Source organism: Equus caballus, chromosome 2 (assembly GCF_041296265.1).
Source record: "Equus caballus isolate H_3958 breed thoroughbred chromosome 2, TB-T2T, whole genome shotgun sequence".
NCBI classification, from domain to species: Eukaryota; Metazoa; Chordata; class Mammalia; order Perissodactyla; family Equidae; genus Equus; species Equus caballus.
Window position 1 is genome coordinate 48,402,976 of NC_091685.1, and position 20,001 is coordinate 48,422,976.

At 61.2% G+C, this 20,001-nt stretch overlaps 3 protein-coding genes across 12 annotated transcripts; 1 reads left to right on the plus strand and 2 right to left on the minus strand.

Annotated features, from left to right (window-relative positions):
* Positions 1-24: 24 nt before the first annotated feature.
* CPTP (ceramide-1-phosphate transfer protein) lies at positions 25-4,260 on the minus strand. Of its 2 annotated transcripts, none has more exons than XM_014737644.3 (3): positions 4,126-4,260; positions 1,944-2,078; positions 25-1,647 (listed from the first exon to the last, which is right to left on the minus strand). In XM_014737644.3, exons 2-3 carry the CDS (start codon positions 2,007-2,009, stop codon positions 1,168-1,170), a joined length of 546 nt encoding a protein of 181 aa, XP_014593130.1. In that variant the 5' UTR covers positions 2,010-2,078; positions 4,126-4,260; the 3' UTR covers positions 25-1,167. The 2 variants fall into 2 exon arrangements, with proteins under 2 accessions (XP_014593130.1, XP_001503584.1); XM_001503534.5 differs by having other exon boundaries at positions 25-1,690; positions 4,126-4,254.
* Positions 4,254-16,089, plus strand: INTS11 (integrator complex subunit 11). Of its 2 annotated transcripts, XM_023636037.2 has the most exons (18): positions 4,306-4,438; positions 7,190-7,287; positions 7,372-7,447; positions 7,832-7,905; positions 8,971-9,199; positions 11,777-11,875; positions 11,961-11,995; positions 12,255-12,393; positions 12,926-12,990; positions 13,492-13,681; positions 13,948-14,031; positions 14,442-14,531; positions 14,640-14,802; positions 14,900-15,007; positions 15,101-15,162; positions 15,240-15,382; positions 15,463-15,592; positions 15,727-16,089. In XM_023636037.2, the coding sequence occupies exons 2-18, from the start codon at positions 7,202-7,204 to the stop codon at positions 15,790-15,792; spliced, it is 1,839 nt and encodes a 612-aa protein (XP_023491805.2). In that variant the 5' UTR covers positions 4,306-4,438; positions 7,190-7,201; the 3' UTR covers positions 15,793-16,089. The 2 variants fall into 2 exon arrangements, with proteins under 2 accessions (XP_023491804.1, XP_023491805.2); XM_023636036.2 differs by lacking the exon at positions 7,372-7,447 and having other exon boundaries at positions 4,254-4,438.
* PUSL1 (pseudouridine synthase like 1) lies at positions 15,996-19,488 on the minus strand. Of its 8 annotated transcripts, none has more exons than XR_002806371.2 (9): positions 19,231-19,438; positions 18,943-19,000; positions 18,598-18,785; positions 18,275-18,424; positions 18,017-18,187; positions 17,093-17,147; positions 16,844-17,015; positions 16,558-16,715; positions 15,996-16,409 (listed from the first exon to the last, which is right to left on the minus strand). XR_002806371.2 is itself a non-coding variant. In XM_023636046.2 (9 exons), exons 1-8 carry the CDS (start codon positions 19,305-19,307, stop codon positions 16,670-16,672), a joined length of 978 nt encoding a protein of 325 aa, XP_023491814.1. In that variant the 5' UTR covers positions 19,308-19,488; the 3' UTR covers positions 15,996-16,409; positions 16,623-16,669. The 8 variants fall into 8 exon arrangements, 4 of the variants coding, with proteins under 4 accessions (XP_023491814.1, XP_023491815.1, XP_023491817.1 ...); XR_002806370.2 differs by having other exon boundaries at positions 17,093-17,208; XR_011436592.1 differs by having other exon boundaries at positions 18,017-18,184; positions 19,231-19,431.
* Between the last annotated feature and the right edge of the window lie 513 nt (positions 19,489-20,001).

Here is a 20,001-nt window from a genome sequence, read left to right on the forward strand (position 1 = left end):
CTGTCCTGGAGCACAGACCCTGGCTCTGTAAAGTGTGATTTATTTATGCTGGAAAAGCTACCACCAGTGGTACACGTCCTGAGGTCCCCACGAGCTCACAATCATGCACAACTTCTGTACAGTGGGCACCGTCCCCATGGCACCCAAGGTCCTGGGCTCACAGTGAAGAGTGAGTGGGAGAGGCCAGGCCCTCGAGCACTGGGTGATGGCCGGGCTGGGTGTGGCTGTCTGCCAGCCTGTCAGCTAGGCAGAGGGGTCCAGGCCCTCTCCCGGTGCCATGCCATCCTGGGTCTCCTGAGCTCTGTGGGGAGGGGCAGCAAAGGGCAAGAAGAGGGAACACAGCACTTAGCTGGACACTGGGACGGGGAGAGTTCGGCATTGGCCCAGAGGAGACATGGGCTCCTGGTGGCTTCAGGTCTGTGCTGTGCAGACTCACAAGCAGCTGCCTGGGGAGCTCTGGCCATGGCGTGGCTGCAGGAGGCAGCTGATGTGTGTGGCGCTATAGAGGCAGAGAGGCCTTCGCTTGGGGCTTCAGCTCCCGGGTCTCACTGCTAAGGACATGTGGGCCCCTGGCTACGGCCAGGCAAGGGGCAGGGAGGGAGCCCACAATGCCATCTGATGCCCAGGGATTCTCTCCCTGCCCTAGGGACAGCCAGCCCAGTGTGGAGGGGCCTGGAGCAGCCTGCCTAGGCCCAGACACTGCATCCGGGCCTGGGAGGGACACGTACCAGCATTGTTGGCTGGCAACCAGGACAGAGTCTATGTATTCCAGTGACCTCATCCCACTTCACAGACTTGACTCACAGGTAGGGGCAGTTTCTCGGGCCTCTGCACGCACGCTGATCCTGCCTCCGCCCTCCCTGCCCTTCGCACTTCACCACTGGGTGAGGCCTGTCTGGACACACATGTCACCTGGCTGAGGGTAAAGCTGAGATGCTCTTGGGCAGAGTGAGAGGACAGGCATGGGACAGACGGCCAGCGCCTGCCTCCTCTGACCCAAGGGGCCACGCTGGGCCTGTGCCTCCCCACAAGCTCAGTTCACAAGGAAAGAGTGGTTTTCCCATTCCTGGGGAACCCAGAGAGCTCCATGGTGGGACTGAGGGGCCCTGGCTGCCCCAGCCCAGCTCTGGAGAAGGGGAAGCCCGCCCTGCCCGGGCCCGCTAGCCCCTAGGGCAGGTCCAGCAGAGCGTGCTCGGCGTAGAGCTTCTGGGAGATGTTGTAGACGTGCTCAATGAAGGGCAGGGCCTCCCCCAGCATCTCCACAGCCTGCTCGGGGGACCCCACGTTCATGGCTTCCAGGAAGACCTTGCGTGTGGGCAGCGTGCAGAAGGCCACAGTGACAGCCCGGCGGATGATCCAGGGGTGGTAAGCAGCCAGCGAGGCATTGTAGGAGTCGGTGCAGAGCGTGGCAGTGCGCGCGTCCTCAGGGCTGGTGCGCAGACTTTCCAGGAAAAGCTGTAGCCAGCGCAGAGCGCGGTGCAGCCGGAGCATTGTCCGGCAGCCTGAGTCGGGGTGGCGCGAGCGCCGGTCCAGGTCCACCAGCTGGTTGCCCATCTCGTAGGCTACCATAGACTGCAGGCTTCTGTAGTGCTCCCGCTGTGGGCTGCTGCACAGGCGCTCCATGATCTGTAGCTTCATCACAACATCCTTGGAGACAAACGAGAAGATGCTGCCCAGACTGTTCAGGAACCTACGAGAAGGGAAGCAGGAACTCAACCTGGGGTGTAAGGAAGACCGCCCCTCCCTCCTGGGGCACATGTCCACTTGGGGGCAGAGGCAGGAAGGCTTGGTGCTGCCTGCCAGTCGGCAACTGAGAACAGCTGACTGACAGTGGGCAGACACATGCCTCGTGCATGCACGTGCAGGTCCTACACATGGGAAGTATGGCCGGGAAAGCCCCACCTTTGGGCTAGCCCCAAAGGGCAGTGGCCCTTTGCACGCACCTGACCAGCCCCCTCCAGCCTTCGAGGTAGCAGTCCAGCAGCACCTCTTCCTTCTCGTTGAGACATTGCTTGAAACCGACTAGGACGACTTTCAGATTGAAGTCTGACTCTGAGTCATCCATTTTTCTATACGAACTGAAACACAAAGGAAGCCAAGCTGGTGGGCTTTCTCACTGTGAGTCTGCTCACTCCTTAGATTGTTATTTCGAGGGCATGGGCAGGAGCCATTGCAAGGAAACAGCTCACAGTGAGTTGCATCCCCAGGTGGGCTCCCTCCTCCCCAGGAGCTCCCCTTGCTCTGCTTGGGTTACACAGTCTGACACATCAACCTGACCCCGCATACCCTTTGCCCAGAACACCCACAGATCTTAGCAAGGCCTATCCTTGTCATTCATGCTTTGCGAAACCACTCTGCTGTATCTTGCTTGCAACATCTCCACTTATGCTGTTGTCTGTCTCTCTTACTAGAGTGTGTCTGTTTTCACTGCTTGGAAAATATTTGCTGGGTCCCTGCCCAGAGCCAGGCACTCAGGTGCACCGTGAGTGAAACAAACAGCCCTGCCTTGTCAGGGTGACATTCTACCATGGGGTGGGGGGTGGGGTGTCAGACAATAACAAAGACAGGAAATTCCGGCACGGTAGGTAAAAGAAGGTAAATACTATGGACAAAAAAGACCGTGACTGAGAAGAGAGGGAGGGTAGTGGGGTCATCTGCACCCTTCCCCAGTCACTGCCGCATCCCAAAAGCCAGAGCAGAGGCTGCAGGGTCAGCATTTGCTGGACAGATGGATAGACACCAATCTTTTCACTCCTACTGAAACCGTACACGTCCCACACAGAAGGGTGGTCAGGCCAAAGGTCTTTCCACACTCTGAAGTCATCCACTGGTCCTCCCTCAGCTGCAGAGAACCTTCTGGAAGTGCTCCAGGCCAGAGTCCTACTCTGGATTCTACTCGCATTCATACAGTCACTCTACAAACATCCAAGCACCTACATGTTGAGTGGGTGCTGCGGGGCACTCCAGCCCCTGCCTCCCTGAGCACCCGGGACCGGCATCACAGTGCAGCTCTGATGGGCCCAGGGGACTCAGCATCCAGGATGAGCTCTTACCCTGCTGGGCCTGGGGGTGACTGTGCCTTCCATGCTTGGAGCCCTGTGGGGCACCTGGCAAGTGGGGGAGGCTGCCCAAGCTGTGGCAGGAGCCCCAGCCAGGAGCAGGACACCTGGTCCTATGCAGCTTCTGCCATCCACTCCATGGGCAAGTCACTCACCGTCCTAAGGCTCGGTCCTTCATCTCTGGGGAAAATGGACCAGCACACCCTGCCCTGCCCACTGCCCAGCCTGCCAGGAGTGTCTGATGAGGCCTGGCGGCTGCTGAGGCCCTGTGGATCCCACAGATTGGGCTGCATCCTGGCATCAGGCAGAGCCCCCAGAGGGAGCTCATCCTGTCTTCAGGTGAGTGGGACAGCTGCACCCGGCCTCAGGAGGATGGCGCTCTGGAGACTTCTGGCACATGCCTCAGTTCTCTGCCCACTGAGAAGATAGTCTCTGAAGCCCTCAGGGCTACCTTCCTGGCCACTAAGCAACCTGTAGGCCTGGACTTCCTGCCCAGAACCTGAGCCAGCAGCCAACAGGAGGTGCCAGGAGCCTTTCAGAGCTTGGAAACAACAGGAAGGGCAGTGGCTGTGTGGCTGGGGGCGGGCAACTGGCCAGTTCTGGGAAGGTGATGCAGGGCACCGCCAAGGCTCTCCCAGGGGCAGCCCACGGTCCCAAGGTCAGGGCTCGGCGGGAGAGTGGCCTGAGCATCCCAACCCTGTGGGTGACAGCGGCCTGGAGGCCTCGAAAAGAAAGGGGTTCCCAGCCCGGCACCCCAGGATCAGAGGGTGGGAGCGGGGCCCTGTCCGGGAAGTCTTTCAACTCTTCTAGGAAGGGGGTTCCGGGTGGCACCGGGCTGGGGTCCAGGACTCAGGGAGGGTGGGGCCCTGGTCCTGGGCGGGTCCTGCTCCAGGTGCAGGCCCCGGGACGGGGCAGAGGCCCGCGGGCCGGGCCAGCGTGGGAGCCAGGTCTTCGGCCGCTCCACCCTCCCGCCCTGGGGTCCCACGCCCGGCCCCTCGGATATGCCCAAGCCCCCCCCCGGCAGATTCGGTTGCGCTCGGTTCCCCCGCCGCCAGCCCGAGTTTACCTGCCCTGCCGCCGCCGCCGCAGCCGCCGTTGTTGGACCCGCCGCCCTGCCCCCAGCCACCGCCCCGCCGCCCGGGATTGGTTGTCGGCCGTCCAATCAGAAGGCCCGGAGCGTGGGCGCGCGTTTCCGGCGGGCGCACCGGAAGCCGGCGCGCCGGGCTGCGCCTGCGCAGTGCGCGCCGCGGGCCTGGTTCCAGCGGAGCTTCGGTCCTGGGCCGTCGTGGGGCAGGCGTGGTCCGTCGGCTCTGGGAGCGCAGCGGCGACGGGCTGGGGCGCGGCCTGCAGGATGCCTGAAATCAGGGTCACCCCGCTGGGTGAGTGGGGCGCGGGGAGGGGCCGGGGGAGCGCGCCGGCTGGGTCAGTGTCGGGGCCGTGGAGGGAGGGCGAGGTCGCCCGAGCAGCCCTGCCCGGCCGTCCCTGGACGGCGGGCGTCTTGTGGAGGCGCGGGGTCTCCGTCCTCGCCGCGCCCGCGCCCGCCTCGCTTCGCGCGGGCTGATGCTTCAGGCCCCTGGCGCCTCTGCCCCTCGCCGCTCATTCTGCTGCCACCTCCTGCGTCCGTCTCCGCCCGGTCACCTGCAGCCTCCGTGTGCCCGTCTGGAGATCCGCCCTCAGTTCAGCCCTTGTTTTACTTGACGTCTGCAACGTTAAAAAAAAAATAGCTCTGCTTTTTGTAAAAGGTGTAAACGCACGCTTTTAAAAGGCCGAGCAGCAGAAAACAGCGCAGAGGAGGAAAGATCACTCCGAATCCAGGCGTTAGTTACCATTTCGGTGGCCAGCCGTCCCGACGTCTCTGGGCGTTCTTGGTGCACGCATAGCATGTGCTGGTCTGGAACCTGCGTCCTTCACTGGGGCGTGTGTTGGGAGCAGCTTTCCCTACAGTTGTCCCACGCAGCTCCAACGTGCTTTCTAAGGGTGCGAGCTCTACCTCAGAATAGCCCACCCAGCCCCCCGGTGTGGACATCGAGCTGTTGACAACCACAGTGAACGCCCCTACCCCCGGCCTGCTGGGTCAGAGCACACATTCCACACTGCCATACGCATCATCCCCCCCTGTGGCCTCTCGTAGGGCTGTTGGCACTGGGTCACCTTGGCCCTGCACCCTCCTCTGCCCCTGGCTCCTCTCCAGAGCCCTCTGCGGGACCCTCCTCCCAGCCCCTTTCCCACATGGCCCCTCTTCTCACCCCTCACTGTCCTCGAACAGTCCTATCATTTTACTGCTCCTCTTACCCCAAATCTGCACCTGGGTGTGCCCCCAAGGTCCCTCCGCCACAGCACCATCAAAGCAGAACCACTTCTGCTCCACTCTCTCCCTTCGCCAGTTTCTGCCTTGAGGGCTCTGTGGTCACCTGGGCCAGATTTGGAATCTTTCTGGGTCACTCAGGGCCTTTGCACAGCTGCCCCATCATCCTGGCTGTCCTCCTCCCCCATGCTTGGAAGTTGTCTTCCCAGGGAGAACTTGCCCGTCGTGGTTCTGGAAGTTTCTGGGTGCCCTTCCCTGCATTATTTTCCTCCATGGTGCTGACCTTCACCTGATGCCCTCAGTGTGTGTCCTACCTACGTGGTCATCGTCTGTCTCCTTGTCCTGGAACATCAGTTCCCCACGGACTTGGTGTCTCCATTGTCTTCTGAGTCCTGCCACCTCCTGTGTGCCCTAGACTCTGTCCCCCATGTCTGCCCAGTTCAGGCCTCTCTCTCTGCTCCTGGGATCATTGTGGGTGCTCTTGGTCTGGCGGCCTAAGAGGTGGGCTCTGGAATCCAGAAAACTGTCCTTGGCTCCATGCTGAGGTCCATGTGCCCATGGGTTAATCCTCTGTCTTCTGTGGCTTCACGTCTTCATCTGTAAAGAGGGGTGGTTCTTCTTCTGCAAATGTTTGGAGCCAGGCACTCTCCTGGGCTGGAGGTGCGGCAGGTGGCAGACAGCTGAGATCCTGCCTTCAGAGAGGCACGTCCTGGTGGGAGCAGCAGCAGGCCTGTCAGAGACCTTGAGGCCACCAGTTGTGGCTGGGCTACTTGAGGCAGGCAGGCGAAGCTCTTGGCTGGCATCACCTGCTGTTGTCACGGGTGACTGAAGCTTCTCGAGGACCAGCCTGTGTCCCACTCTGGGCCATGGCCCAGTCACCTGGTGTGTGTGGTGCTGACTGAAGGTTCAGGTGGCCGGTTGTAGAGTTCAAGAGGGAGAGCAGGTCATTTGCTGTCATTAGGGCTTGCAAGGCCATGTCCCTTTCCTTCTGGACCCCACCTCCAGTGGAGGTGACAGATGGCCATATGAGGTGGCTGAGGTGTGCCCTGCCAGGGGAAGGTTTAAGGGCCTGGAGCATTTGGGCAGGGCCTGGAGGTCAGGAATGTGGATGGGACTCACGTTACCGTCTGGGCTGGGGGGGTGCCCTGAGGGGCACGGTGGCGAGTCCATGTCGCCCATGTGCCCTCGAGTTGAGGTGTCTGCACTGGGGCCACCATAGTTGGCTGTTGCTGCACAGTGGGGGCCATGTTCCCCTGCCTGAGGGCTAAAGCCACACAGGTCTCCCTCTGGAGTGGCACCACCAGGAGGTGCCTGATGCCTCTTGGTGGCAGGTCCTCGGGGAGGGGGCCCCACAGCCCAGATGTGATCCCAGCTGAGGTTTCGGGAGAGGTGGTGAGTTCCCGCAGAACACTGGCCACAGTCCAGCACCCGTTACTCAGTCCCAAGGCTGCAACCTTGAGAGGGGAGGGCCTTCTTCCATCTGACCCTGGGCAGCAGTGGCAGGGCCTGAGGTTGGAGGTGTACATGGGCTAGAGCTAGCTTGGTGGCCTTGACGCTTTGTCCCTTGCCTGCCCAGGTGTGGAGGTGGTGATCCTTCTTGCCTCACATGTTGTCCCCCCAGCAGCCATGGGGGTTGTTTCCCTAGCCCACTAAGGGCTCTGCAGGGTCAGAGACCCAGGGTGCCCAGTGGGGGTCTGGGGCAGGTGGCTGGGCCTTGGCCTTGGGGCTGGGGCCACAGCTTGCAGCAGCAGGGGAGGGGCCCTGGGGGAGGCAGTGGGGGGAAGGGAAAGAGGGGTGGCACCTCTCACCCTGCCCTCTCGTGCAGGGGCCGGCCAGGATGTGGGCCGAAGCTGCATCCTGGTCTCCATTGGGGGCAAGAACGTCATGCTGGACTGCGGGATGCACATGGGCTTTAACGATGACGTGAGTCCTACAGGCGGGCAGCTCGAGGCACCCATGGGCTGGGGAGGGCCCATCACCCATCCTGCTCCTTGTCGTTGTCTGCAGGACCTCGGGCCTTGGAATCTCTGACTCTGACCCATGGAGTGGGGACAGTGGGCAAGGGGGCAGTGGTAGAAGGCAGGTGGGTCTAAGGTCACAGCATTCCTGGGCAGCCCCTCACCATCACTTGACAGTGGGGTGGGGCACCCTGCATGAGAGGTCAGTCTGAAACAGAGCGGAGGCTCATAGGCTCCTGCAGGGTCGTGTGGAGTGGGTCTGGGGCATCCCAGACTGGGCTTCTGGCTCTGTCCCTGGTCCTGCAGTTTGACCCCTTCCCTGCCTTCTTGGAGGCCATGAGCAGTCAGTGATCCTGGTGCAGCCCTTTGGGGTAGGAGTGCGGTGTCCGGGCTCAGCCTATGCCCTGATTCCCTCCTTCAGGGCTGCTCCTGGAGCCCTGGCTGCCTCCGTGGTCACCTGGAGACCTCGGCAGCCTGCTGCATTCTGACCTTTTCTCTTGGCTTTTCAGAGGCGCTTCCCTGACTTTTCCTACATCACCCGCAACGGCCGACTGACTGACTTCCTGGACTGCGTGATCATCAGGTGGGCACCCATTGGCTGCTGGTGATAGTGCTGCACTGTGCTGGCTCGCACCTTCCCCACCTTGAGGACCCTCAGGAGCCCAGGAGAGCTGCTTGGGGCCTGTGGTGGCCACCAGCCTGGGTTCTGTTCCAGGTTGTCTGCATGGCTGACCCCCAGGGCTGGCCCTCTCTGCCTCTGGACGCTGGTCCCAGAGGTGGCATCTTTGCTTATGGTCACAGGTGTTCACAGTCAGCCCAGTGGAGCTGAGCTTGTCTGTTGGCTGTGCCCCTGAATGTCATGGACGAGAGCCCCAGGTGCCCCAGGAAGATGAGGCGTGTCAGGTCTCCCTGGTCACGGTCGACCTCCCGGGCTGGCTGAATGGAGCTCCTAGCTTCCCTCCTCTTGCCTCATGCGGTGCCAAGACAGTGCACAAACATTTCTGGGGTGTAGTCTCTCTCACGACCCTGCCCTTCACCACGTGGCTTAGATGACCACTCTGGCCTCGCCTTCACCCTAGCCCTAGCCCTAACCTCCTGTTGCAGAGGGCCCACTGACCCAAGGCAGCCCCCCTCCGCTGCCCTGAGGCTCCTCTGGCCTCGGTTCCTTCTTGGCATGCGCTCATGCCCACGGGTCTGCCGCTTCGACGGCAGGGCACAGCACTGCTGTTCCCTCTGCCCTGACGCCTTTCCAGGCCTCATCCTGGCACTGTCCCAACTCTTTCCTGCCTCAGTTCATGGGCTGCAGGGTTCTTCCTGACCACCCCCGCAAAGATGGCAATTCTCCTCCTGGTATGCTCTCCTTAGCTGCTTTCTCTTTCACAGAATCTCACCGTCTGGTACACGTTTCAGCTGTTGCTTATTGCTTGACTAGCTATTTAGACTGTGAGTTCCAGGAAGGCAGCAGTTTTTGTGTCTTTTGCTTATTCCTCACTCTTGTAGTTAGGACAGTGATGCGTGGTAGGCACTCAGTGAATGAGAGAATGGGTGGAATGACCACGAGCCCAAGGCTGGTGTGGAGGGCCTGTGGGGGTGGGGGCTCAGTGGGGGAGTAGTGGCCCTGGGCTGACCAGTGCTGCCCCCCACCCAGCCACTTCCACCTGGACCACTGCGGGGCGCTCCCCTACTTCAGCGAGATGGTGGGCTACGACGGGCCCATCTACATGACCCACCCCACGCAAGCCATCTGCCCCATCCTGCTGGAGGACTACCGCAAGATTGCCGTGGACAAGAAGGGCGAGGCCAACTTCTTCACCTCCCAGATGATCAAAGACTGCATGAAGAAGGTGGTGGCTGTCCACCTCCACCAGACAGTCCAGGTCGGGATCCTGTACAGACCCCGCCTCACTCACTCTTCCGTCCGGCACTGTGGGGCCACCAGGAGGCAGCAGTGGGCAAGCACCCCGGGTCCCAGCCTAGATTGGGCCTGTGGGCCACTGTGAGCCGTGTGCCGGTCGAGCATGTGGGGCCTCTGCCCCTCACCCACCTCTGTGCTTGAGCCCATGAAGGAGGCCGGAGAGGGACACCTGTGCCCTCTGAGTGCCGTGTGGTCTGAGAGTACCGGCTGGGCGGGGAGATGGGCGAGCCCCACGAGGCCCCAGGTGCAGGCTGCTGGTTTGGGCTGCATCTTAGTAACTGTTGGGCACGGGTCACGGAGGAAGCAGAGGGTTTTAAGCAGGCAAGTGACGTCGAATTTGGTAAAACTTATCACAAAGCTTGTGGATCTCTCCTCAGAGTCTGTAGGTTTTGCTCCTTGTTAGGTGCCTCCACGTTTTGGGTCACTTTATCCTGGTTGAACCCTTTTGTGACCATGAAGTGTATGTCTGTCTTTAATCACGCTTTTCCTTGAAGTCTATTTTTCTGGTGACATAGTTACACCATCCCTACTCCCACCTTCAGTTAGTGTTTTCGTAGAGTATCTTTTTCATCTTTTACTCTCACCCTTCTACATCATATTTTTAAAGCTTTTTCTTTTTTTTCTGCTTTATCTCCCCAGACCCCCCTGTACATAGTTGTATATCTTAGTTGCAGGTCCTTCTAGTTGTGTACATCGTATTTTAAATGTGGCTTTTCTAAGCAGCATGTAGTTTGGGTTTTTTAAGTCCAGCCTGATAACCTGTACTTTATTTTTTTTTGCTTCGCCCTGAGCTAACATCCTTTGCCACTCTTCCTCCTTTTTTTTTTGGTAAGGAAGTTGGCCCTGAGCTAACATCTGTGCCAGCCGTCTTCTACTTTGTATGTGGATGCCTCCACAGCATGGTTGACAAGTGGAGTAGGTCCGCGCTGGGATCCAAACCCACAAACCCAGGCTGCCGAAGCAGAGCGCGCGCAACGTTAACCCCTGGGCCACGGGGCCGGGCTCCTTGATGACCTGTACTCTGGATGGAGCATCTGGAGTCCACACTCAATAAGATGAGTCGGGCTGAGCTGCACACTCTTCCTGTTTGCCTCCTATTTGTTTTGCCTGTTTTTTTCTTTCCTTTATTGCATTTTTTGGGCTGATTTTTTAAACTCCATTTCTTCTTTTATTTGATTGGTAATTACATGCTTTCTGACTTTCTCAGTGGTGGTCACAGAACATGTCCATGACAACAAAAGCCTAAAGGCGTACCTGGGACTTTGTTGCTTCCCTGGACAGCGCAAGGGTCTCGCAACGTCTCTTTTTTTAAAGAGGTTTTCTTTTTTTTTTTTGGAGGAAGATTAGCCCTGAGCTGACATCTGCTGCCATTCCTCCTCTTTTTTTGCTGAGGAAGACTGGCCCTAAGCTAACATCTGTGTCCATCTTCCTCCACTTTATATGTGGGACACCTGCCACAGAATGGCTTGCTAAGCAGTGCCATGTCTGCACCCGGGATCCAAACCAGCAAACCCAGCGCTGCCGACGCAGAACATGCGCACTTAACCGCTGCGCCACCGTGCCCGCCCTCGGAACGTCTTAAAGCCACGTACTTCTCCCGACTTATAGGCTGTCGTCCTGTGTACTTTAATTCCCTCCATGTGTGGGGACGCAGGAGGACGTCATCACTGATGCTGGTGAAGTCATCGCTGCCTCTACCCTTCCTCTCGTCCCTCTCTACTTCCTGTGTTCTCTACTTTTTATTTAAATAGAATTCTAGGTTCTCTCAGTACTTTGAGGATGTCTTCCCATCTGCTGTTTGGAAGAGAATCTGTTCTCTTGCACTGCATGTAGGATTACATCCTTTTGTCTGGGTTGTGGCGGGTGTGTCACAGTGACCTACGTGGTGCACTCTCCCTGTGTGGCTCAGGGTGTGAGGCCTCTTGCATCTGCAGCTTCATGACTTCCCTCGGGCTCCTCCAGTGCGGCTCTCATCCGTCCTTCCTCCCCCCGCTGGCTCCAGGGAGCTGAATGCTCCACCTTCTCGCTCTAGACCCTCTCTCAGCCTTGTCTTTCTGTGCTTCGTCCTGGATATTGCCTCATTAATTGTCTTTTTGGTTTTGTATAATACACTTAACTTCATACGTTGAATTCTTAATTTGGGTTAGTATAGTTTCTGGTTTAGAATTTCCACTTTTTTAGTAGTTTCACTTTTTAAAATAGTCTACTAGCTTGCCAACATTCTTAGTCCTACTTCTTACCTCTTTGAATATGTTAATCCCAGTCCTCTGAAGGCCCGTCTGAGCTCCAGGAACCTGGCGTCTGCTTCTCTGGATTGTTGTTCCCCTTGTTTCCTGTCTGAATTGTGTCATCTCTTGTCTGGTTGCTTTTTATTGACAACTAGATGTTGTGTGTGAAAAGCAGGAAGTAATGGAAGCTTAGGCCAGCGTCCTCTACTGCCACTGCCTCTCCAGTCTCCACCTCCCTGCCCCTCTGCTGTCCACCACTGACCACCTGCCCAGCACAACCTGCAGGCCTGAGTCAGCCCTCTCCTCTGTAGGTGGATGATGAGCTGGAGATCAAGGCCTACTATGCAGGCCACGTGCTGGGGGCAGCCATGTTCCAGATTAAAGTGGGCTCAGAGTCTGTGGTCTACACGGTCAGTGGAGGGACTTGGGGCAAGGGGGGGTGGCTTCCTGGCTGGGTAGAGGGAACACCTTCTTTACTGCCACCTTCTTTACCAGGGTGATTATAACATGACCCCAGACCGGCATTTGGGGTAAGTAGGCCGATGCATCTGTTTCATCCTTAGGGTCCTGCAGGAGTGCAGGGACCCTCAAGCGTGTGCTGGGGACCTGAGCAAGTGGTCAGCATGTCAGTGTCCCCCATGTGTCCTCCCCAGTGAGGCAGTCTCTTGTCTCTCAAGTGCTGCCCATGACATTTGGCGGCCGGGCCTGTGCAGGAGGCCATGGCTATGTATGGGGCTGGGGTCCAGTTTGCTGCTCCCAACCTTGCAGCCCCACCCACCTCTATTCTAGAGCCGCCTGGATTGACAAATGCCGCCCCAACCTGCTCATCACAGAGTCCACGTACGCCACGACCATCCGGGACTCCAAGCGCTGCCGGGAGCGAGACTTCCTGAAGAAGGTCCATGAGACCGTGGAGCGTGGTGGGAAGGTAGCGGCTGTGGGTGGGCCCCGGCCATGTGCCCATCCTGACCATGTGGCACAGGTCCTTCTCGCAGTGTCGGCTGCCCCGGCGTGTCATGGGGATGCGGGTGCTGTGTTCTGGGCGCGGTGGGAAGAAGGTTTGCTTGGCATTCGGAGGAAAAACTCCCTCTGAAGACCCTCCAGTGGGGTGTGTGTTTGCCCCCCATAGCTCAGATCCCAGTATAGGGCTGGCCAGAGTGTCCCCCATGGTCACTTCCAGACAGAGTGTGGCTGGGAGCAAGACTCGGGGGCAGAGTTGGGGGGCCCCGCCTGTAGTCCACACTGGGCCTCTGGCTCTCAGGGATGCCTGACCGTAGCCTCTGAGTGGATGCAACCTCCAGCCACTCGAGGTGCCAACACAGCCAGTTTCCACAGCAGCTGCTCCCTGCAAAGGTGGCCCCAGGGAGAAACTGCTGCCCACTGTGCTCAGATGTGGGCCCAACTGGCGTGAGCAGCATGGTCAGGGGCTCCTGCCCAGCCAGCCTTGGCTTCCCCCGCAGGTGCTGATCCCCGTGTTTGCACTGGGCCGCGCTCAGGAGCTCTGCATCCTGCTGGAGACTTTCTGGTAGGTGTGGCCGGGACAGCTCCTGGAGCCCTGGCCTGAATGGGCAGTAGAGAGCGGGATGGCTGCGCCTGTCCGACTAGGCTGTCCACACAACCTGCGTCCCCAGGGGGCCTCAGCCTGGCTCCAGGCAGAGCACAGGCTGCAGGAAAGTCAAGGCAGTACTGGCCGCTGTTGGGTGCAGTGCAGCATCCGAGGTCAGGATGCCCTGTGTCTGGGGGAGCCTGCTTGTGCGCCACATGACCCGTGGGCCTGAGGCCTCTGATGTGCGGGCACTGTCGTCCTGCACTGAGCTCTCCATACACGTGCTCTGTAACCCCCTCCGTCAGCCCTGACATTTTACAGGAAGCAGCGGGCTGAGGGCACCACCTGCCCAGCCCATGGGGGTGGGAGACAGCAGGGAGCCCAGTTCCTTCCGCTGGACTCAACCCAGGTAGAGGGCGTGGGGGCGACCCAGCAGTCCTGTGCTGGCCACCTCCACCACGGCCCTGGCACGGCCCACAGGGAGCGCGTGAACCTGAAGGCCCCCATATACTTCTCCACGGGCCTCACGGAGAAGGCAAACCACTACTACAAGCTCTTCATCACCTGGACCAACCAGAAGATCCGGAAGACCTTTGTCCAGAGGAACATGTTCGAATTCAAGCACATCAAGGCCTTTGACCGTGCGTTTGCCGACAACCCGGGGCCCATGGTGAGCCCCGCCTCGAGGGACAGGGTGGCTGTCCTGTGCTAGGGTGCCCAGGACCAGTGCTGGGTGTGCATGTGTCCGCTTGTCCCATGTCTAGGGCATGTGAGGGGTCCCTGCCTGCAGGTCTCCTGGGGGAGTGGGGCACACCGTGCTTGGGGGAAGACGGGAGGATAGAGGGTGCAACCTGTGGCAGGGGCAGGGTCAGCAGGCTCTGAGGACGGGAAGGGTGGGGCTCTCCTGCCCTGACTGCCCCCATGCCCGCCCTGTAGGTTGTGTTTGCCACACCAGGGATGCTGCATGCTGGCCAGTCCCTGCAGATTTTCCGGAAGTGGGCAGGAAATGAAAAGAACATGGTGAGGGGTCTGGGCCCCAGGGCCGGCTCCTAGGAGGGCCTGTGAGGTTGGGCAGAGGTTGGGGAGTGGGGACTCCCCTGGGCTTGGGGACACTGCCGTGTCGGAGGGGGCTCAGTACCCTGGGACCCAGTATCTGACCCAGGCAGTTCAGACTTTCACTGCCTCGGCCTGTCTGTGCCAGGCAGGAAGGCCCCCTGGCCTCCTGACCAGCTGACTTGGTGGTCAGGCCTGGGCGGGCTTCTGTGAGGACCCCAGAGCTTGCCCAGGTCTGCAGCAGGGCTTGGAAGGGGCAGCCGCTGGCCAGGGGAAGGGGCCTCCACCAACGGTTCAGGTTCAGATGAGCAAAAAGGTGGGGTGAGGGGATATGCAGGGTGCAGGCAGCCACTAGCTCCATTCACCCTCCCCTACAGGTCATCATGCCCGGCTACTGCGTGCAGGGCACCGTGGGCCACAAGATCCTCAGTGGGCAGCGCAAGTTGGAGATGGAGGGACGGCAGGTGGTGAGTCCTCACCTCTCCCCACCAGCTCTGGACTCCCTCTTGGGTGTGGTGGGGAGCCTCAGTGCCCATTGCTTTTGATGATGGCCCTTGTGTGCTGTGATGCTGCAGCTGGAGGTCAAGATGCAGGTGGAGTACATGTCCTTCAGTGCTCACGCCGATGCCAAGGGCATCATGCAGCTGGTGGGCCAGGCGGAACCTGAGAGCGTGCTGCTGGTGCACGGCGAGGCCAAGAAGATGGAGTTCCTGAAGCAGAAGATTGAGCAGGAATTCCGTAGGCAGCCCGGGGTGGGGTGGGCTCAGCCAGTGCAGAGGGGATGTGGGCAGGGCCAGCTGGAGGACTGAGGCTCTCTCTGCCCGCCCTGGCTTAGGGGTCAACTGCTACATGCCAGCCAACGGTGAGACGGTGACGCTGCCCACGAGCCCCAGCATCCCTGTGGGCATCTCACTGGGGCTGCTCAAGCGGGAGATGGCGCAGGGTATGCGGGGCAGGGTACACAGGGCGGGGTGGGGGGGCCGCAGCTGAGTAAGGAACCCCTTGACAGCTCCAATCCCTGCCCCCTTCCCCTCAGGGCTGCTCCCCAGTGCCAAAAAGCCCCGGCTGCTGCACGGCACCCTGATCATGAAGGACAGCGTGAGTGTGCGCGGATGGGCACTAGATGGGAGGAGGGGGGTTTCTCCCATGCTCTCTGACCTGCCCCTGCCCCGCAGAGCTTCCAGCTCGTGTCCTCAGAGCAGGCCCTCAAGGAGCTGGGCCTGGCCGAGCACCAGCTGCGCTTCACCTGCCGCGTGCACTTGCATGACTCACGCAAGGAGCAGGAGACAGCTGCGCGAGTCTACAGCCACCTGAAGAGGTGGGCACCCTGTCCCAGCCCTGGGGGTGGGGCGCAGAGGGAGCGGGTGAGTGACAGGGTCTCACCGTGCCTCCCTGTAGCGTCCTCAAGGACCACTGTGTGCAGCACCTTCCTGATGGCTCTGTGACCGTGGAGTCCATCCTCATCCAGGCCGCTGCCCACTCAGAGGACCCAGGCACCAAGGTGCTGTTGGTCTCCTGGACATACCAGGTAAGAGGTGGGGCCCAGGGGTCCTGCACCTGGCAGTGGGTCAGGACAGTCAGGATCACCCCATCACCCTGGGCTGCCCAGGTGCGGGGGATGGGGAGGATGGGACAACAGCCCCCTCTTGCCTCTGGCTATAGGATGAAGAGTTGGGGAGCTACCTCACGTCACTACTCAAGAAGGGCCTGCCACAGGCCCCCAGCTGAGGCCAGCCGACTGCCAGCCAGCCATCTCTGCCCTTTGCCCAGCTGGAGGAACCTGGGCTTCTGCTCAAAGACTGCGTCTGTGCCCCAGGTCTTGCCTCCGTGTCCTGGATGTGAGTGGTAGCCCTTCTCCTCAGGGACAAGACCCTAGTGTCATGTGCCTGCCTGAGTGGCCGTTTTTGGCTGAAGAAATAAAAGGGCCTGAGGACCTCTTCACCTTTTATTTCTACTCCCTGACTCCCAGGAGATGGGTGGGGGCTCCCGAGGTATTAATTTCCAATAAAGACAGAACCGAGGCTACTTGGCTGTCCCCTTCTTGGTGCTTGCAGCCTGCCACTGTGGCAGCCCAGCCAGGGCACCCAGGCGTTGGGGACTTCAGGCAGGCACGAGCTAACCAGAGGCAGCAGGCCACTGCAGCTTCAGGCGGTGGAGTGCTTGACAGTTCAGGCTGGTCCCTGCTGGGCACAGTGGCAGGCAGAGCTGGGCAGGGTCCAGCGGCTGGGCCTAGTGTGCCATGGCTGCCCTGACCATGGCTGGGCACCCGAGGGTCATCTGTGGCTTCTGTGCTGTGGATCCTGCAGGACATAGGCCAGGAGCTTTGGGGCCACAGGAGGCAGGACCTGTGGACAGACCCTACGTCAGTTTGGAGGCAGGGGGTTGTCTGTAGCAGCTGGGCTGCAGAGCCCCCCCCTTTGCCCCAGGGTTCAAGCCCCTCCCCACTGCCTCCTGGAGCCCCCTCTCTGCCACCCTCCCTGACTGGAAGCTCACTCAGAGGGGCCAGGTCAGGAGTGGGGCTTGGGCTGAGGGGTTGTGGCCGCAGAGAAAGTGGGCACCTCACTCCAGGCCGCCTGCCTTTGGGCCTCTGGTCTCTGGGCTGAAGTCATCTGGCTGACGGTCCCACTGGGCCCAGGCTGGATTTCCAGTTGCTAAGATGACAGATGAGAGCTATGATGGCGCTGTCACCAAGAGCCCCCTCCCCCAGTGAGGACCCAGCCCTGAGAGGGGATCAATCAGTGGGTACAGACAGGGCCCTTCCCAGGCCACCTCCTCTTACCAAGGTCCCCATGGCCTCCGTAAAGCACTGACTTCAGGAACAAGCCATGGGCTGGGGCCACACGCGTCTGGTGCCTGCCCAAGGGGTCCCGGCTCTCCAAAATCATCTTCACCTGAGCAGGCGTCAGAGCCCCCAGCCCCACAGCCACCAGTACAGCCGTCATCCTCCGTACCTGCAACCCAAGGCCGAGACTGCCACAGTGGCCTGAGCCCCGCCCCTGCCCCTGGGAGGCCCCAGGACAGAGCCCACCTGTCTGTACAGGAATGACTGGCTCTCGAACTCCAGGCTCCAGAACCGCAACCTCCTGGAGAGACAGGCACCTGTGACATCTGGGACACAGGCCAGGCCCAGCCCACAGTGTGGCCCTGACAGGGAGGGGAACGGGACAGGGGTCACGGGGAGATTAGTTCCCACCCTCTCTTCCACCCCAGGGACCTCCACTGACCACCCTACCTCTAAATGAAACCAGTGGGAGGGAGATTAAAACCAGACAACTAATGCTTTCGAGGGGGAGGGACAACAGGGTCTTCTGGGGGCCTTGGCTGTAGGGACCAGGCCCTCAGGTGGAGGTGCTGCTGAGGCTGAGGTCCTCGTCTGGGCTTTGGGGCAGCTGAGGGAAGGGAGCATGGCCAGCTCATCTGCCAGAGACCCAAGCCTCAGGCCAGAGGTTCTTCAGTGTGAGTCTAAGGCTGGCCATGCAGAGGTCTCTTCTCCCTCCAATGCTGGCCCAAACTGTCCAGGTTCTTGAAGTCAGTAGCTGCCATGTGGCTGGAGGCCCCTGGGACAGTGCTAGAGGCAGTGGAACCATCCCCGCTGCTGGGCTGGGCCAAAACCACTAGCCTGGTGCTTCTCCCACGTGGGGCTTTTTAGCAGCTGCCCAGATCCACCTGCTGGGCAGCAAGCTCTGAGCAGGGCAGGGTGCCCTCGGAGAAAGACAGCCTTCTGTTCTCTCTTCCCAGCCTGGCAGGGACCCCAGCCCAGGGGAAAGGCACAGTTGCAGGTTCATGGGTGCCACTCAACTGCCTGGCATGCCCACAACAAGGCCTCACAGGTGCCCAGGGATCCCCAAGTCCAGCCACATCCTGCCTCTGCACCGCCCTCGCCAGGGAAGGTGCTGGAGCTCAATCCAGCCCCCATAGCCTCCAGACAAGCATGCAGGCCACCCTTCCTCACCTGCTCTCCTGCGGGAGGACAAAGGGGCTGGGCAGGTCAGGGGACACTGAGGCTCGGCGCAGTGTGCGCACTGAGCTTGTGGTTGGGCTGCCAGCCGATTGGAAGGCGCTGAAGTCATGTGTCCCCAGGAGGTGCTGGGCAGCCTCCTCCATGGCAGCCACATCCAAGCTGCTGCGAGGAGTCAGGTGAATGGTCAGGAGAGAATAGCCGGCAGGTGGGCCTGGCACCCCTCCCACTCACCCTGACACCCACACTCACTCTGCTCGCAGCGCCCAGCACCGGTTTTGTTCAAAGACAGACAGCTGGTCAGGCTGGGGGCAGCCAGTGGCCAGGCGGTACAGATAGGTCCTGGAAGTGGCTGAGTAGCGGGCATGGAAGTCGCTGGGCACACGGAAGGCCTGGAGTACCCTGCGGGAGCAAGGCCAGGCACACCAGAGTGACCCCGCCAGCCCAAGTGACACCTTGGTATCCTGTCTCATCACTCCTGAGCAAGTTCTGTCCAGACACTAAGTCCTTCCCAACCTGCGGTCTCCATCCATAGTGGACGAGTAGGGGGCAGGGGAGAGCAGAGTGATGCTCACCGGATGGCCGGGTGCCTCAAGTGGGTGTTGAGGGCCTTAGCCAGGACCTCAGGGGAGAAGGGCGGTTGGCCTGAGCGGCGCTGGACGTCCAGGTGCGCCGCGTTGCTCAGGGCGTGGACCCCGGCATCCGTGCGGCTGGAGATGGTGAGCTTGACCGGCACGACTGAGTTCAGCCGCTCTGCGGCCTCCTGCGGGGACAGAGCCGCCGGGGGCGGGGCGAGAAGCTCGGGGCGAAGACTGGAGCCGCGGGGGACGGCTCTCCGAACCCCTATGGGCGCGGGGGTTCCCATCTGCCCCTCCCCGGGGTCGCCCTCCTCCATCCCTGCAGCCGCCGGCGGAGCTCACCTCCAGGTAGTTCTGGACCCCGATGGCGCGCTGGGCGCCCCTCACGGCCGCGACCCCGCTGCGGGGAGAGGCAGGGAAGTGAGCGCTCGGAGGCTGCAGCCCCGGGCCCGCCCCGCTCTCTGAGCCCTACGCGGTCGTCCCTTCCCGGTGTCCGCCCGAGGCCGCTGAACTTAGCGCCCGCTCTCCCCTAGGGCCCCGGGTCGCCGCTCTCCGGGTCAAGCTCCGGGCTTCCCGCGGCGCCGGTCTACCCGTTGGGGCGCGGGGACGGCGGGAGTTCCGGGGACGTACTTGAAGTCCGTGCCCAAGTACTGGAAGTACACGAGGTAGCGCGTCCGCACCGAGCCCGCCGCCGCGCCCGAGCCCATGGCGAAGCGAGACCGGGCGGGGCCGTACCGGACAGGGCACAGCCGGACCCGCCGCAGCGGGACCGGTCTCGGGCCCACGTGGACTCCCGCGGGCGCGCACGTACCCTGACCACGCCCCCAGTCATCCGCACGCCTGCGCCCTGCGTTCGCCCCGCCCCGGCAGGCCGCCCAGGGCAGGCGCGGAGGCGGGGCTAGGCTTAGGGACCACGTGCAAAGTGCCGGCCCGCTGCGGAGCGCGAGGGCCGGATCCGGCAGCCGCGCTGGGGGAGACACTCTCTCAACCTCGCGCCGACCCGCGGGCTCCTGCGTGCACTCACCCACTAGCCCACCGCTCATCCCCGTCCTCCCGGAGGGTGTCCGTCTGCTGCGTTCAGGGCAAGCGGTTTTTGCAAACTCCCCAAGTTGTGCTACGGCCGGATCACCTGAGCGGTGGGGTAGCGGGGGCGTCGCGTCCTCCTGGCGCCCCGCGGCCCGCCCGACGGCTCCCGAAGCTCGACTGTTGCGGACCCGCCAGTTTCCCGACCCGGGGCGGCGGGGCGGCGGGACGTCGGGGCGGCCGGGCCGGAGCTGGGCGTGCCCGCGGCCGCAGGGAGTGGCGTTTGGCGACAGTCCCCGGCGGTGACAGCGGGCGGCGCGCGAGGGCGGCAGACTTTGGCGACGGTCCCCGGCGGTGACAGCGGGCGGCGCGCGCAGG